Here is a 14,048-nt window from a genome sequence, read left to right as displayed (position 1 = left end):
AGGAACCGCTTCTCCTCAGTCCTGCTCTGCTGGGCCTCCGCCCTGTAGATTAACCATAAGAGGACCTGTCCTCTGCCATGCAGGCACGAAGACCCCTGTCCTGGCTCCAGGGCACCTGCTCCCTCCCAGCTGTCAGAAACACTCTGGAGGAAGTGTGAAAGAAGCTGGCAGCCACAGCCCCATGCTGGTCCTGGGCATCGGCACCCGGGTGAGCACGGGGGGCTCGGCCAGCCTGGCTCTCTTCCCTGAGACAACACGCAGCCTTACCTCGTCCCACTCGGAGGCGAAGGAGGGCGACTTCTCCAGCCTCTTCTTCCCAATGCTGCAGTTGGACAGGGACTCACTCCGGCTCCCCATCGTGGTGTCCTCCGTCGGGGAGCAGGTCAGGAGATCAGAGTCAGACTTGGACAAGCTGCGGCTGAGTTTGAGCTCAGCCTTGGGTCTGCTGGTGGGAGGGGCTCGGCTCCTGGCCCCGCTCAGGTCACCTTCCTCCTCGGCACCCCCAGGGCGTGGAGAGGCCGTGCGTGTCAAAGTTTTGGGGTGCGTCTGGCTGTGGGCGGGGGGCAGGCTTGCCGGGTAGCCAGCTCTCCTACTCTGGTCCAGCATGCGGGGCAGGGAGGCTCCGGACGCACGCCTGCCTGTCTGCTCCAGCTGCATCTCCTCGGGGCAGGCGCCCTGCGCGGGGGACCCTTCTCGATGGTTCTGGCCAGGGGCAGGGAGCAGCTGGAGAGGGTCCTGCCCCGCCTCACACACTGGGGAGGAGCCGTGGAGGAGACCTGAGAACTGCTCCGGGACCTGCCCGTCCTGCTCCTCCGCAGAGTCCTGGCTCCGGCCGCCGCTGCTCCGCCTGTGGTCTTGGAGTGGACGGAGAGACAGAGAAATAACAAAATTAAACGCGGCAAAAACCAACAAAGTTCCAATGCAGCGAGCACACGGTCGAGCAGAGGAATTCAGAAGCAGGGGAAAAGGAGAGAAGCTGGATGGCTGGGGAGCAGGCAGAGGGACAGAAGAGGAGAGAGGAAGTCAGAAAACACAGTTTTGTATTGTTCTTAATGTCCAATTTGTACCCAAAGTCAGAGCATTTATGAAATTCCAAACACTGGCCTGATTAATGCTATCTGGCAGCCTTCCTTGTTGTCAGATTTCTGTTAACATTAACGACCAGACCTTGCTATATAAGGCGACAGGAGGTGCTAACTATATCCTACAGAAAGGACACAAGTTGAGGAGAGAACGAGTGAACGCAGAGTAAAAGTGAGGGCGGGAGAGAGCGCGCACCAACAAGCAAGCAGGAGCAAGCCAGACTCACTCCTGGAACATCTGATACATTTCCATAAAGGCCAAAGTGTTATTTAGAGCCACCCGCCCTCCCTTCCTCTGGCAAGCAGCAATAGTGGCGGGGGTTGGGGGGGGTTTATGGAGGTCATATCCACAACCTGCAACTTCTGGAATTCCTTAACTGAAAGTGCAAAACAAAACAGCAGAGAACTAACTGCTTCCTTCCTCGGATTTGGTGGGGGGGGCAGCGATTCAGAGTTCCACGCCTCATCCTTCCTTCCTCAGGGAACACAGATTTTCTTTTTTTTTTTCCTTTGAGAATGTGCACATCTCACTCCTTGCAAAGCCTCCCAGCTGCTCCTATTTGTTTAAGTTTAACCTTAGCTGATCCACTGAAATCAAAAGGGTCTGATTTGTCAGTGCCAAGAGACATGTGTCGTGCTCCTGAGACAGCCCTAACATCCCGGAAACCTGACACTACCAGGCACTACTGTGTGCTTCCCCGAGGGACCAAATACCTCTGCCCTGAGGTAGCCTAAATAATCGACCAAATCAGAGTCCAACATCAGTATCACGCCAGGACACTGAACAGCCTCTCCCTGCATGAACTCAGACCTATTAGCGATTTTAACCCACATTAGCAGGGCAGATGACAACCCTGTGCTGAGCACTAGTTCACACTCCATGGCTAATGTTCAACTTCACTTTCCTGTAAGTGGAAATGTTTGGCACCGACACCAAACGATTCCCTAGTCAGCACAAAGCTCTCCAAACTGTTCAGGAGATCAGAGGATCTTGGAACCCAAAGGGTCAAGCTCAACTATTTTTACAGATGAGAAATCTAAGGCCCTTAGGCCTCCGGTGGTTGGTCTGGAGAGGTTGGGGAGACCCAGGCATCAGCACACCTGGCTCTGGTCCTGCTATCTGCTCTCTCTCTGTGTGGCCTTGGCAGTGATCTCATCTTGCTGGGCTTCAAGATCTAAAATAAGCAGGTTGCCTGCATGGTCCTTAAAAATCCCTTTTATGTTCTGATAGTGATGAGAAGGCACGTCTTCCCCACACTGCGATGGCACACTTCCCCTCGGGGTTGGCAGAGCCCCACTGGGAGGCCTCTCCTGGGCCTGCCTGCACAGCACGCCCCCCTCATCAGCAGGCCTGCAGTCCCAAGGCTGTCAGGTGAGGAGGGCCGCATTACACACACACAACCCTGCACTGCTCAAGCCCAGCGCCAGGGTCCCACAAGCCTAGGTCCACGCTTCAGGAAGGACCCCGAAAACCAGCTCTCCAAACGTTGAGCCCGTCACCCTGAGGTCTGAGCAGGGATATGGCTCCAAGCACCCTGCCCCACCCGAAGGATGTTTTGGTCTCTACAGCCGGCTCAGCTTTTGGCAGGTCTGCAGAGGCCGTGGAGGGGTTGCCAAGGAGCTCCACTTCATGGATCTGATGACTGACCCACAGGAGCCCAGAAGCATGAACTCTGGCATCTCCTTCCTCTACTCTTGACTGCTTTGGGACTTTCACACCCCAACCCCCAAAGGTCAAGTCCAGAGCGCTGAACAAGCCCTGAACAGCCTGGATCGTATCTCCAGGGAAGAAGTGCTGCATATATGGAGTTCTGCATGGCTTCATTCAGGCCTCAGGAAGCCCTGACTTTTGGGGTATGAACACCACGTGAGTCAACTGCCAGTGTGCATGAAGCTGTCCATGAGGCTGATGGCAGGGCCAAATAAGCCTCTAATGGTGATTCGGGCCAATGGGACTTCCGAGGGAAGTGGGAGTCAACCAGAGTGGAAAACTGGCCATCTCCAGGACCATATCCTAATGGCCAGCTTCCTCTAGGTCCTGGCCCAGGGGGCAGTGACCCCTGACCGCATCTGAATGTGAAGGAGGGAGCTGGTAAAGGCTTCTCTTCCTTGGCACCAGCTTCTAGCTCCTTACTTAACAGCTCTTTTGAGGAGATGGAAGTCCAACAACTAAAGAAAAACACCAGTCCAGAACTGGGAGCCAGCCAGGTTCACGCTGCCTGGGTGGACCTTGGAACCCAGGCCATAGAGCATGTTTCTGACTGCTGCTGGCATCACCAACAATGAAGGCCCTGTCCAACAGCCATGCACTCATGCCGGCTATCAATGCAGAAAGAGAGACAGATGCCAAGAGCTCCCTAACAGACAGATGCTGGAGGAAGGAAGTGGGCGGAAAAAGGAATGGAACCTTATGGCAGGAGGAAATATGTGAAGAGTAAGCATTTCTGAGGGTCATAATCCCATTAGAGAAACCACAGTCCACCAGAGTAGGGGAAATCATGGGAAGGGATTCTTATGTGACACGACTCACCCAGGAATTCCCAAGGAAAGGCACTTTGGCATCTGAAAAGCTTGTCAAGATCTAAGAACCTGAGGATCTTAACAAGCTGGCATTCTCTTTCCCATAAAATTCTATATCCAAGGCTAAGCTAGATTTCCTGGCAAATCAATGAGTGGGAAAGACCTACTCAATGATCCCTTCCTTCAGTAAAGTCAGGATAATATTAGATCTCTTAGGGACAAGGTGTTAACAATATAATACACCGATCAAAAGCCAGATACCCTCCAAGCCCCAACACCAAAAGCCAGCTCTTAAAAAAATTACTGAACGTCTTTGTGCCTGGCAATCTCATCTATAATTCTGGGATCTTAATAGGGCTTATTTCATAGGATTGTTACGGGAATTTTATGTGCGGAGCATTTAGACCATGCCTGGCACATGCCAGCTCCAAACAGATGTTAACACCTGTTCTTTTTCATATTTTCTTCACAGATGAGACCTACTACTTCTCTGTCCCTCAAAGGTTGTCACAAGGCCTGTCAACACTGCACATGCAAGTACTAACATCATCCTTATATGTCTCGACATAGGAGGAGGTGATCAAAGGTAAGACAGTGAGAAGTGAGAAACTGAGCCCAGTGAGAAATAGGGCCCAGCACTGTCACTGTGATCCCTCCTTCCATCAATACACGTGTGCAAAATATCCATCTTCAGGGAGCACCCGAAGATATAAAGACGAAGACATGGCCTCTGCTCCATCAACCTACCAGCTATTGGAAGAGACCAGTATATAAAGAAATGACTAGAATTCAAAGCAAAGATTAAAGAAAAGTATAAACCAAATGCACAGTATAGTGAGTAGCAACGAGTGTGTGATAACTTTGAAACCAGAGGCTTCTCAGAGGAGGTAGATTTAGAGTTGGACATTGAAGGAGAAGAAAGGCCTTGACAGGCCTCAGAAAAAGTGGAAATACATTAGAAAAATCATAGACAGGACCCTTGTGCCCAGGGCTCATGGACTCCAGAAGAGAACCCTGGGGCCCAAGGCCTTCCTTTGACTGAGAATCACTGTGCTCCTGCCCTGGGAGCTCCACAGCTTCTCAAACACTTGTCCTCCACTGCCCACGGCATTCCTCCCACCTGCCCTTCCAGGAGAGGAACAGAGGGAACAGGACACGGGGAGGGCTGTGTCCTCACTCGCCCCATATATCAAGGCCCGCTGCTCCACTGAATAGCAGGACATACCAGCATGTTAATTTCCCAGTTCCTTCAACTTTCCATTTTTATTCATTCTGGGTGTGCATTTTCCTTTTGCCCTGTGAGCTGCTGAAGCAAGGGGTCTTCTCTGCTGCATTTTAATTACTATGATGATTCATGGGGATTCTCAAGAGTTTTTGACATTTTAACATTTACACATTTCCAGTCACCCTTGCCGGTTTAAATGAGGGATGAAAAACGCAGCGTGTGAGAGGACTTGCTATGTTAAAACAATCCTCAGGCTCAGAGGAGAAGGCTGGGGTACTCCAGTTTCCTGGGCTGTTCTACTTTCTTTGTGCCCTTAGGATTAGAACCTTCCAAACGCTTAGTCACAGTGGTGAGCGTCAGAAACTGTGTGTGTCCAGGGAACTCCCAAGTACATGGATGCTTTTGGAGGGTCACTGTGCTGCCCTCAGAAAGAAGGTACTGAGTAGGTTATCCAGACATTTGCTGGAGACCATGATCTGACAAGACAAACAGACTGAGAGTCCACACTGTTCCATGACAACCTGAGAAACAGAACAAGAGCTGGACTGGGATTCAGGAGGCCCAAGTTGGAGCTGCAGCCCTGTGCCTTTTCCTTTCTGGGTCTCTCTCAAAAATTAATGGCTGGGATGCATTCTCCAAAGCTTTGATATTTAGTATGGTTTGAATCTGTGATTAGATGACCTAAGTTCCCTTCCAGCTCTGTGACATTAAAACATGAATAGTAGCAGGGCTTCAGGGGAAATGATTTAACCTCATGGTTAAACAAGCTTTGGATTTGGCTATGTTAGGGTTTAAGGGCCAGTTCTAACACCTAACTTTTTCTTCCTCATCTATTAAACAGGGATAAAAATAGCCTCTACTTGGAAGATTTGTCTGGAGATATGCAATGACCTAATCAGTGTAAATGAACCCAGAGCACGGCTGGCCCATAAGAAGCGTTCAGTTAATGGAAGCTGCCATCATTTTTCATTTACAACGGTTTCCAAACTGTTCTTCATGCTAACACAGCGCCGAGTCTGGCTTCCTTTTTCCCCAGCTCAACAGAGAAGACTGGTTTCTTCTAAGTGGCCCTGTGAACCAGGCAGAATAAAACTCAAATGCCAGGGCAGGTCTGGCCGTCTTGCAAGTTTAGTACAGAGCTGTGTGTGACAGCACGGTGGAGAACACTCAGGTCAGGAACCACGTCCTCCCAAGACAGCGCCCACAGGCACAGCTCGGCTATGAGACTCAGGACCGTTCTGCTAAGCTTGGTCCTGATTACCTGACATCTCCCCGTTTCCCTGAACTCTTCCCTAAGAGTCTGTTCACGGGCTGTTGTTGGACCTCTGGCCCCTCACACTTCCCTGTCCAGCATCACCAGTTCTGCCTGGATCAGCTTCCACTCGGCCATGATATTTAACCAGGCCTGCTTTAATAGCACACTTGCCATCTCCGTTTCCCTTGATCTTCTGCCAGTTCCAATACTGGATATTCACAGCCATTTGCTTTCTCTTCTCCAGTTGCTGGAATGTTGAGCCCTGCTGAATACTCAAGAAACAACTGACTGAGTCCTCTACCAATTTAACTCAGCTGTCTTCCAACAGCTACCAAGTATTAGGTACTAGCTCTTCTGTGCCAGACACTGTGCTAAGCGTGTTCTCGTTTAATATTCACAACACCCATGAGGGAAGAAACTGTATCCCAACTTTACCCATAGAAACTGAGGCTTAAAGAGGTTACACGGCTTCCTCAAAGATGCCAACCAAGAAGTGGGAGAGAAGGAATTCAAATGCAAGCCTCACTACCAGGCTCAGTCATGCTTTTATTCACCTCGTGAAAACTATGATTTCGCCGTAAGATCAATTCCTCACCTCTTTCCTTGGTGCCTATACTCTTGGGAAGATAATTGCACCAATTTACTTAGATGATTTAGATCAAACCTTCTTATTTTCAACATCATGTCAAAATCTGGGGATAATTTCATCTCTTCCCACTTGAGAAGTATGTCTTCTCATCTAGGATTTACCAAAGGCCATCTCATTGCCCAGTGATTTTCCTAGTCTTTATCCTTCTAGCTCTTACTGTATTATGTGACACTGTTTACTAGTCGTCTCAGTTCTCTCCTCCTTCCTTGGTCACGGGACTTTTTTAGACTGGCTCACAGACACCTAGAATAAAGACATTTCTCATCTCAGTTGCTAGGTATAGCCACGTGACCAAGCTCTGGCCCATGGGTTATTAGTGAGAGTGGTTTGTGCAGCTTTTGAGAACTGCCTTTAAAGTGCTCTTCTTCTTTTCCTTCTGGCCTGTGTTGATAGCTTGAACTTGAATAGTTATCTTGAACTGTAAGATGGCAGAAGGAAACCGGGTCCTTGACCACCGTGAACTGCCATATACTGGCTCTAGACTTCTTACTTCTGGACTATCTTATTTAAGACAGACAGTTATCTGGGGGTTTTTGGAAGTTCAGCCTGGCTTCTAAGATACTGCATGATCCTGGCTATCTTCCCATGTTTTTCCTCTCTGCCGCTAAATGTAAGTTCTATTCTTGACATCTTCAATCTCTCTAATCTTTCCCTCAGCAATTGATTTTCTCTTACGTTATCTATCACTTCAACACGGATGATTCATGAATCTGTATTTTAATCATTACATCTTTCTTGAATATCAGACCCACATTTCCAAGAGTTTATGGAGTACTTCTAGCTGGATATTTTGGTAACTGAAACACCTCAAATTTAACATAATCCAGAATTGGACTTATTTCCTCAAATGTGACCCTCCTTCAATCCCGTTTCTGTTAGATGCACAATACTTCCCCAGTTCAGTTCAGTTCAGTTCAGTCGCTCAGTTGTGTCCAACTCTCCGCGAGCCCATGAATCACAGCACGCCAGGCCTCCCTGTCCATCACCAACTCCCGGAGTTCACTCAAACTCATGTCCACAGAGTCGGTGATGCCATCCAGCCATCTCATTCTCTGTCGTCGCCTTCTCCTCCCGCCCCCAACCTTTCCCAGCATCAGAGTCTTTTCCAGTGAGTCAACCTGTCGCACGAGGCGGCCAAACTTCCCCAGTTAACCAGGCTCAAAACCTTGGACTCATCCTCAATGCCTTCTCCTCCTCATTCATCCATATTTGGATGAATGAGATCCTGTTAATGCTGCCTGTTCAAAACCTCTGCTACCAAGTTCTCCTTCCAGTCCCTTCCCACCATCCCCCTAGCCTGAGCTCTAACTTCTTTTAAGAGATTCCTTGAGCTCTCTCGACTTCAAGGTATCCCTAACTCCAGTCTCTCCCAACCTCAATCTAAGATTCTACAATTACACATACACTCAGCCCTCCATATCCATGGGTTCTGCATTGGTGGATTCAACCAGTCACAGATCTAAAATACTCAGAAAGAAAAAAAAAATTCCAGAAAGTTCCAAAAAGCAAAATTTCTACTTACTATGGGCCAGCAACTACTTACCAGTATTTACATTGTATTAGGAATCAAAAGTAATTCAGATGATTTAAAGTATCTGGGAAGCTACATAGAGCTTATACACAGAAAACTATGCCCTTTTACATAAGGGACTTGAGCGTCCAGGGATTCTGCTGTGTGGGGGGAGGAGGGGGAGGGTATCCAGGGGGAGGGTATCCAGGAACAAATCCCCTGAGGACACCGAGTGATGACTGTTCTTTAAGTGTGGCTTCTATCCTGTCACCTCATTCAAAAGCTTCAACAACACGTCACTGTCTGAGGAACAGACCGCCATCGGAGATCCAGTATTCTGCAACCAGTCCTTGGTCCCAGCCACACTGGACTTTACCATTCTCCAAACATACTGTCGTGCCCACCATCTCACTGCTGCTGACGCCACACCCTCCGCCTGGGAAGGCCCTCTTCTTCCTCCCTTCTGCTCAGCAAGTACCATTCTCTATTTTGGGGTTCAGCTCAAATGCACTTCCTTCATAAAGTCACCTCTGATCTCTTACACTGACATAATTTATCCCTTTTTGAAGTCTAAAACTACTTTTACATCACTTTAACATATTTTGACCTTTTATGATTATTTTACATATGTCTCATGTATACATATGTATATAAATGGCTGTTGATACATTTGGTGGAAGAAAATAGAGATGCATAGCTTACAAAGCTCGAACTTATTCCATAATGGAAAGAAAAGTGAACTGCTCCAACTCAGAAATATAAATTGAAAAGATACAATAGGGCTCCTCTGATGTAAGGGGTGAGAGAAGAGGAAGCTGCTGAAGATGAGGCTGAACTGTTACACTCTCTCATTTACAATTTTTGCTTTTGGGAAAAGCACCCAAAAAAAGAAAAGCTGGCCTGGACTTCCATGTTAAGATGGCTGACTGAATACAGGTACTTACTTAAATCTTCTTCCCATAGTCTCGCTAAACTAAAAGTGGGCCTTCTACTAAAAGGTGTGCAAATGAAAGCACACCTGACAAAACTCAATCCCAGGCTGCCAAAAGGAAAAGCCAAACTTCACACTGTAGAATTCCCCAAAGGCTTGGAAATTGGCAGCACTTTGGACGTGTGAGTAGAGAGAGAAGCTAAAATAACATTTTTCCTCCACTTCAAAAAGATTAAGGTCTTCACGAACTTCACACAGACCAAAATGCACAGCTCTCAGGAGTAATGACTTAATTGCATCTTAAGACCTCAGAGGTGTAGCATGTGCCAAGGACTCCCCATGTATCACTGTCTTCTGGTAATCGTGCATCACTGTCCTAAGCTAAGTAACCACTTCACCTGGGCCGAAACACTATTAGTGGATGCTGCAGAAAAGCTCCACAGGGAACAATGACTTTTAGAGGTCCGCTACTATCCCATTTGCTAACAAACTTATCCACTGCTTCTCTGAGCAGGAGGATGCCCCCAGTGTTCAGGGGGCAGAGAGTTAAACTCTAGAGAGAAATAAATGACTGTGCTAAACAAAACAGGAAGCATTGTTCTGCTATGCCAGTCCTGTATAAAGATTTCAGAAGACGTTTTCTACATTTGAAACAACTGAAATAACAGAGGAATATCTAGTTGGATAAAACCGTCATAAAACCATCTGAGTCTAGTGCCTTTACTGGGGAGGGAGGATGGGCTTTCCACTTCATGGATCTATTAAAGTTTTCTCCTTCTGTCAGTTTTTGTCGTCTCTACAGACACAATTGCTTCCTTGGTGGCTCAGACGGTAAAGCGTCTGCCTCTAATGCGGGAGACCCAGGTTCGATCCCTGGGTCGGGAAGATCCCTGGAGAAGGAAATGGCACCCCACTCCAGTACTCTTGCTGGGAAAATCCCATGGACAGAGGAGCCTGGTATGCGACAGTCCATGGGGTCGCAAAGAGTCGGACACGACTGAGCAAGCAACTTCAGCTTCACAGACACAACTGGCATTTCTGGAGATTCTTCACTGTGAAGGTCTGTCCTGCATGCTTAGCATTCCTGGTCACTGGGCACCAAATGCCAGTATGAACCCCTCCTCAACTAGTCATCGTGATGAATCAATAACTCACCCAGACAACTCTTTCCAGGAGGATGGGAGCAACTCTAGCCAAATAAAATTTATTCTTATTAATTCTCTTTCTATTAATTTTTTAAATCTCTAAATTTGTGGTTACATATATTTCTTATATTTTTCCTAAATGCTGTGTTCCCCTTTTCTTGATCAGAAATGTTGAGATATTTTGAAAAACAGACAAGTTTTCATTCTAATTATCAAACCTATTGCTTTTTGCTTTGTTTTTAAAATTTCATTTCTGCTTTCCTTTTTTCTTTCTGTGTTTAACTGAAGTGTAAATGCACACCATAAAGTAGGTGACCTGTTGTATCTGCTTTTATCTTTATTAATTGCTCTCTGAAACTTTCTCCTGCTTAAGTTCTAGTCTTTCTTGTTTTTAACAAATGAATTTAAGAAGAAAAACTTTATGCTGACTACCACTTTGGCCAAATATTATCAGTGCTTAAACGAAGTATTTCTACTACCATTAATTTCTAAGTTGGAAAATGATAGAAAAGAAAAAAGATAGGCAACTCACAGACTAAACATATAATCCTAATCAATAAGATAAGATGCTCTGTTTCACTGGATCAGGGAAATGCCAAATTCAAAAGTAACTTCCTTTGCTTACTATGGGGAAAAACATTAAAAAGTGATAATATTCTGTGTTGGAAAAGGTATAGGGAAAAGAACACATTCATTCACTGTTAAGTAGGGGCCAAGTGGCTCCACTAACAGATCTAGACATGCATCTACATTCTGATCTGCTAATTCTACTTTCTGTCAATGTCTTTTAGAGAAACACTCTTATAAGCATGTAAGAATGTCTGTATGGAATGTTCACAGCAGCATAATTTATAACAGAGAAGTAATACTGAAGACAACTTAAAATCCATCAGTTAGTGAATAGAAAAATGAGTTATGGAAGGACTTCTCTGGTGGTTCAGTGGCTGAGACTCCGTGCTCCTCACGTGGGGGGCCCAGGCTGAGTCCCTGGTTGGAGAACTGGATCCTACACGCTGCAGCTAGGAGTTCTCACGTTGCAACTAAGACTTGGTACAGCCAAATATATACATATGATGAATTTCTAAATAAAATAAAACATTTTTTTAAATGAGTTATGGGCTGTTTAACAATTTTAAAATAATAAGGTAGACTTTTAGAACTGTGACAAAAGTTATTTATGATCTATGAACAAATTAAAAAAAAATTTACAAAATAGTTTGTAAAATATGATCCTATTTTAGGTTAAAAACAAACAAAACAATTTCATATGATCACTTTTATAAAAAGATAGCACATGGCCTGAAGTAAAAAATCAGATCAGATCAGATCAGTCGCTCAGTCGTGTCCGACTCTCCGCAACCCCATGAATCACAGCACGCCAGGCCTCCCTGTCCATCACCAACTCCCGGAGTACACTCAAACTCATGTCCACAGAGTCGGTGATGCCATCCAGCTATCTCATTCTCCATCGTCCCGTTCTCCTCCCGCCCCCAACCTTTCCCAGCATCAGAGTCTTTTCCAGTGAGTCAACTCGTCACATGAGGTGGCCAAAGTATTGCAGTTTCAGCTTTAGCATCAGTCCCTCCAATGAACATCCAGGATTGATCTCCTTTAGAATGGACTGGTTGGATCTCCTTGCAGTATAAGGGACTCTCAAGAGTCTTCTCCAACACCACAGTTCAAAAGCATCGATTCTTCGGCGATCAGCCTTCTTCACAGTCCAACTCTCACATCCATACATGACCACAGGAAAAACCATTGCCTTGACTAGACGGACCTTGGTTGGCAAAGTAATGTCTCTGCTTTTTAATATACTATCAAGGTTGGTCATAACTTTCCTTCCAAGGAGCAAGCGTCTTTTAATTTCATGGCTGCAATCAGCATCTGCAGTGATTTTGGAGCCCCAAAAAATAAAGTCTGACACTGTTTCCACTGCTTTTCCATCTATTTCCCATGAAGTGATGGGACCAGATGCCATGATCTTTGTTTTCTGAATGTTGAGCTTCAAGCCAACCTTTTCACTCTCCTCTTTCACTTTCATCAAGAGGCTTTTGAGTTCCCCTTCACTGTCTGCCATAAGGATGGTGTCATCTGCATATCTGAGGTTATTGATATTTCTCCCAGCAATCTTGATTCCAGCTTGTGCTTCTTCCAGCCCAATGTTCCTCATGATGTACTCTGCATATAAGTTAAATAAGCAAGGTGACAATATACAACCTTAATGTACACCTTTTCCTATTTGGAACCAGTCTGTTGTTCCATGTACAGTTCTAACTGTTGCTTCCTGACCTGCATACAGGTTTCTCAAGAGGCAGGTCAGGTTGTCTGGGATTCCCATCTCTTTCAGAATGTTCCACAGTTTATTGTGATCGACACAGTCAAAGGCTTTGGCATAGTCAATGAAGCAGAAATAGATGTTTTTCTGGAACTCTCTTGCTTTCTCCATGATCCAGCGGATGTTGGCAATTTGATCTCTGGTGCCTCTGCCTTTTCTAAAACCTGCTTGAACATCTGGGAGTTCACGGTTCACATACTGCTGAAGCCTGGCTTGGAGAATTTTGAGCATGACTTTACTAGCGTGTGAGATGAGTGCAATTGTGCGGTAGTTTGAGCATTCTTTGGCATTCCCTTTCTTTGGGATTGGAATGAAGACTGACCTCTTCCAGTCCTGTGGCCACTGCTGAGTTTTCCAAATCTGCTGGCATATTGAGTGCAGCACTTTCACAGCATCATCTTTCAAGACTTGAAATAGCTCAACTGGAATTCCATCACCTCCACTAGCTTTTTTCGTAGTGATGCTTTCTAAGGCCCACTTGACTTCACATTCCAAGATGTCTGGCTCTAGGTCAGTGAGCACGTTATCGTGACTATCTTGGTCATGAAGATCTTTTTTGTACAGTTCTTCTGTGTATTCCTGCCACCTCTTCTTAATATCTTCTGCTTCTGTTAGGTCCATACCATTTCTGTCCTTTATCGAGCCCATCTTTGCATGAAATGTTCCCTTGGAATCTCTAATTTTCTTGAAGGGGTCTCTTGTTTTTCCTATTCTGTTGTTTTTCTCTATTTCTTTGCATTGATCACTGAGGAAGTCTTTCTTATCTCTCCTTGCTATTCTTTGGAACTCTGCATTCAGATGCTTAAATCTTTCCTTTTCTCCTTTGCTTTTCGCCTCTCTTCTTTTCACAGCTATTTGTAAGGCCTCCTCAGACAGCCATTTCGCTCTTTTGCATTATGGTCATCTCTGGTAATGGAGTAGCAGGGAGGTGAGAAAAATCTGAGCATTTTATTCATATTCACTTTTATATTGTTTGAAATTTTTCCTTCCAGTGAGCTAAAATAAATGTAATTTTAAAATGTAATTAAAAGTAACTCCTACCCGACCCCTCACATTGTAGTTTCTAGCATTATAAAGGAGGAGCTGAAAGCTCTGGTAGTCTCATTAACACGGCCTTTTAAAAAACTGATGAATTAATTCATAAAAGCTGCCTAAGATAATGACATAAGTGGAAAAGCAGGGAAAATTTAATATGCAGTAACACACGACATCATCTGCTGACTTGCCTCACTCTGACCAATCCTAGCAGGCGTTTCTTCCAGGCTACTGAGAAATTGGCAGAGCCTATTTTCATATTTAATGTCGCCACTCCTTTGTCTGAAAGCTCTTTGAGTGATCTAAGCAGCTTGCCTGGAGGCAGGCACACTTCTCATGCTGCGGTTCAATTAAATCTGCT

General features: G+C 45.8%; 1 protein-coding gene across 7 annotated transcripts in view; it reads right to left on the bottom strand.

Annotated features, from left to right (window-relative positions):
• Window positions 1-14,048, bottom strand: part of ANKS1A (ankyrin repeat and sterile alpha motif domain containing 1A) — a 177,077-nt gene that overhangs the window by 61,501 nt on the left and 101,528 nt on the right. For all 7 annotated transcript variants that reach the window (XM_088831379.1, XM_088831383.1, XM_055407061.2 and 4 more), the window contains one exon: window positions 268-854. In XM_088831379.1, the coding sequence (XP_088687505.1) occupies window positions 268-854 (587 nt within the window). The remainder of the gene's footprint in view (window positions 1-267; window positions 855-14,048) is intronic.

The sequence above is a fragment of the Moschus berezovskii genome, chromosome 23, assembly GCF_049115385.1.
Source record: "Moschus berezovskii isolate FMDL1 chromosome 23, NW_MosBer_1.0, whole genome shotgun sequence".
Lineage (NCBI taxonomy): Eukaryota > Metazoa > Chordata > Mammalia > Artiodactyla > Moschidae > Moschus > Moschus berezovskii.
Note: the sequence above shows the minus strand (reverse complement) of the source record. Positions and strands in the feature narration are given on the sequence as shown.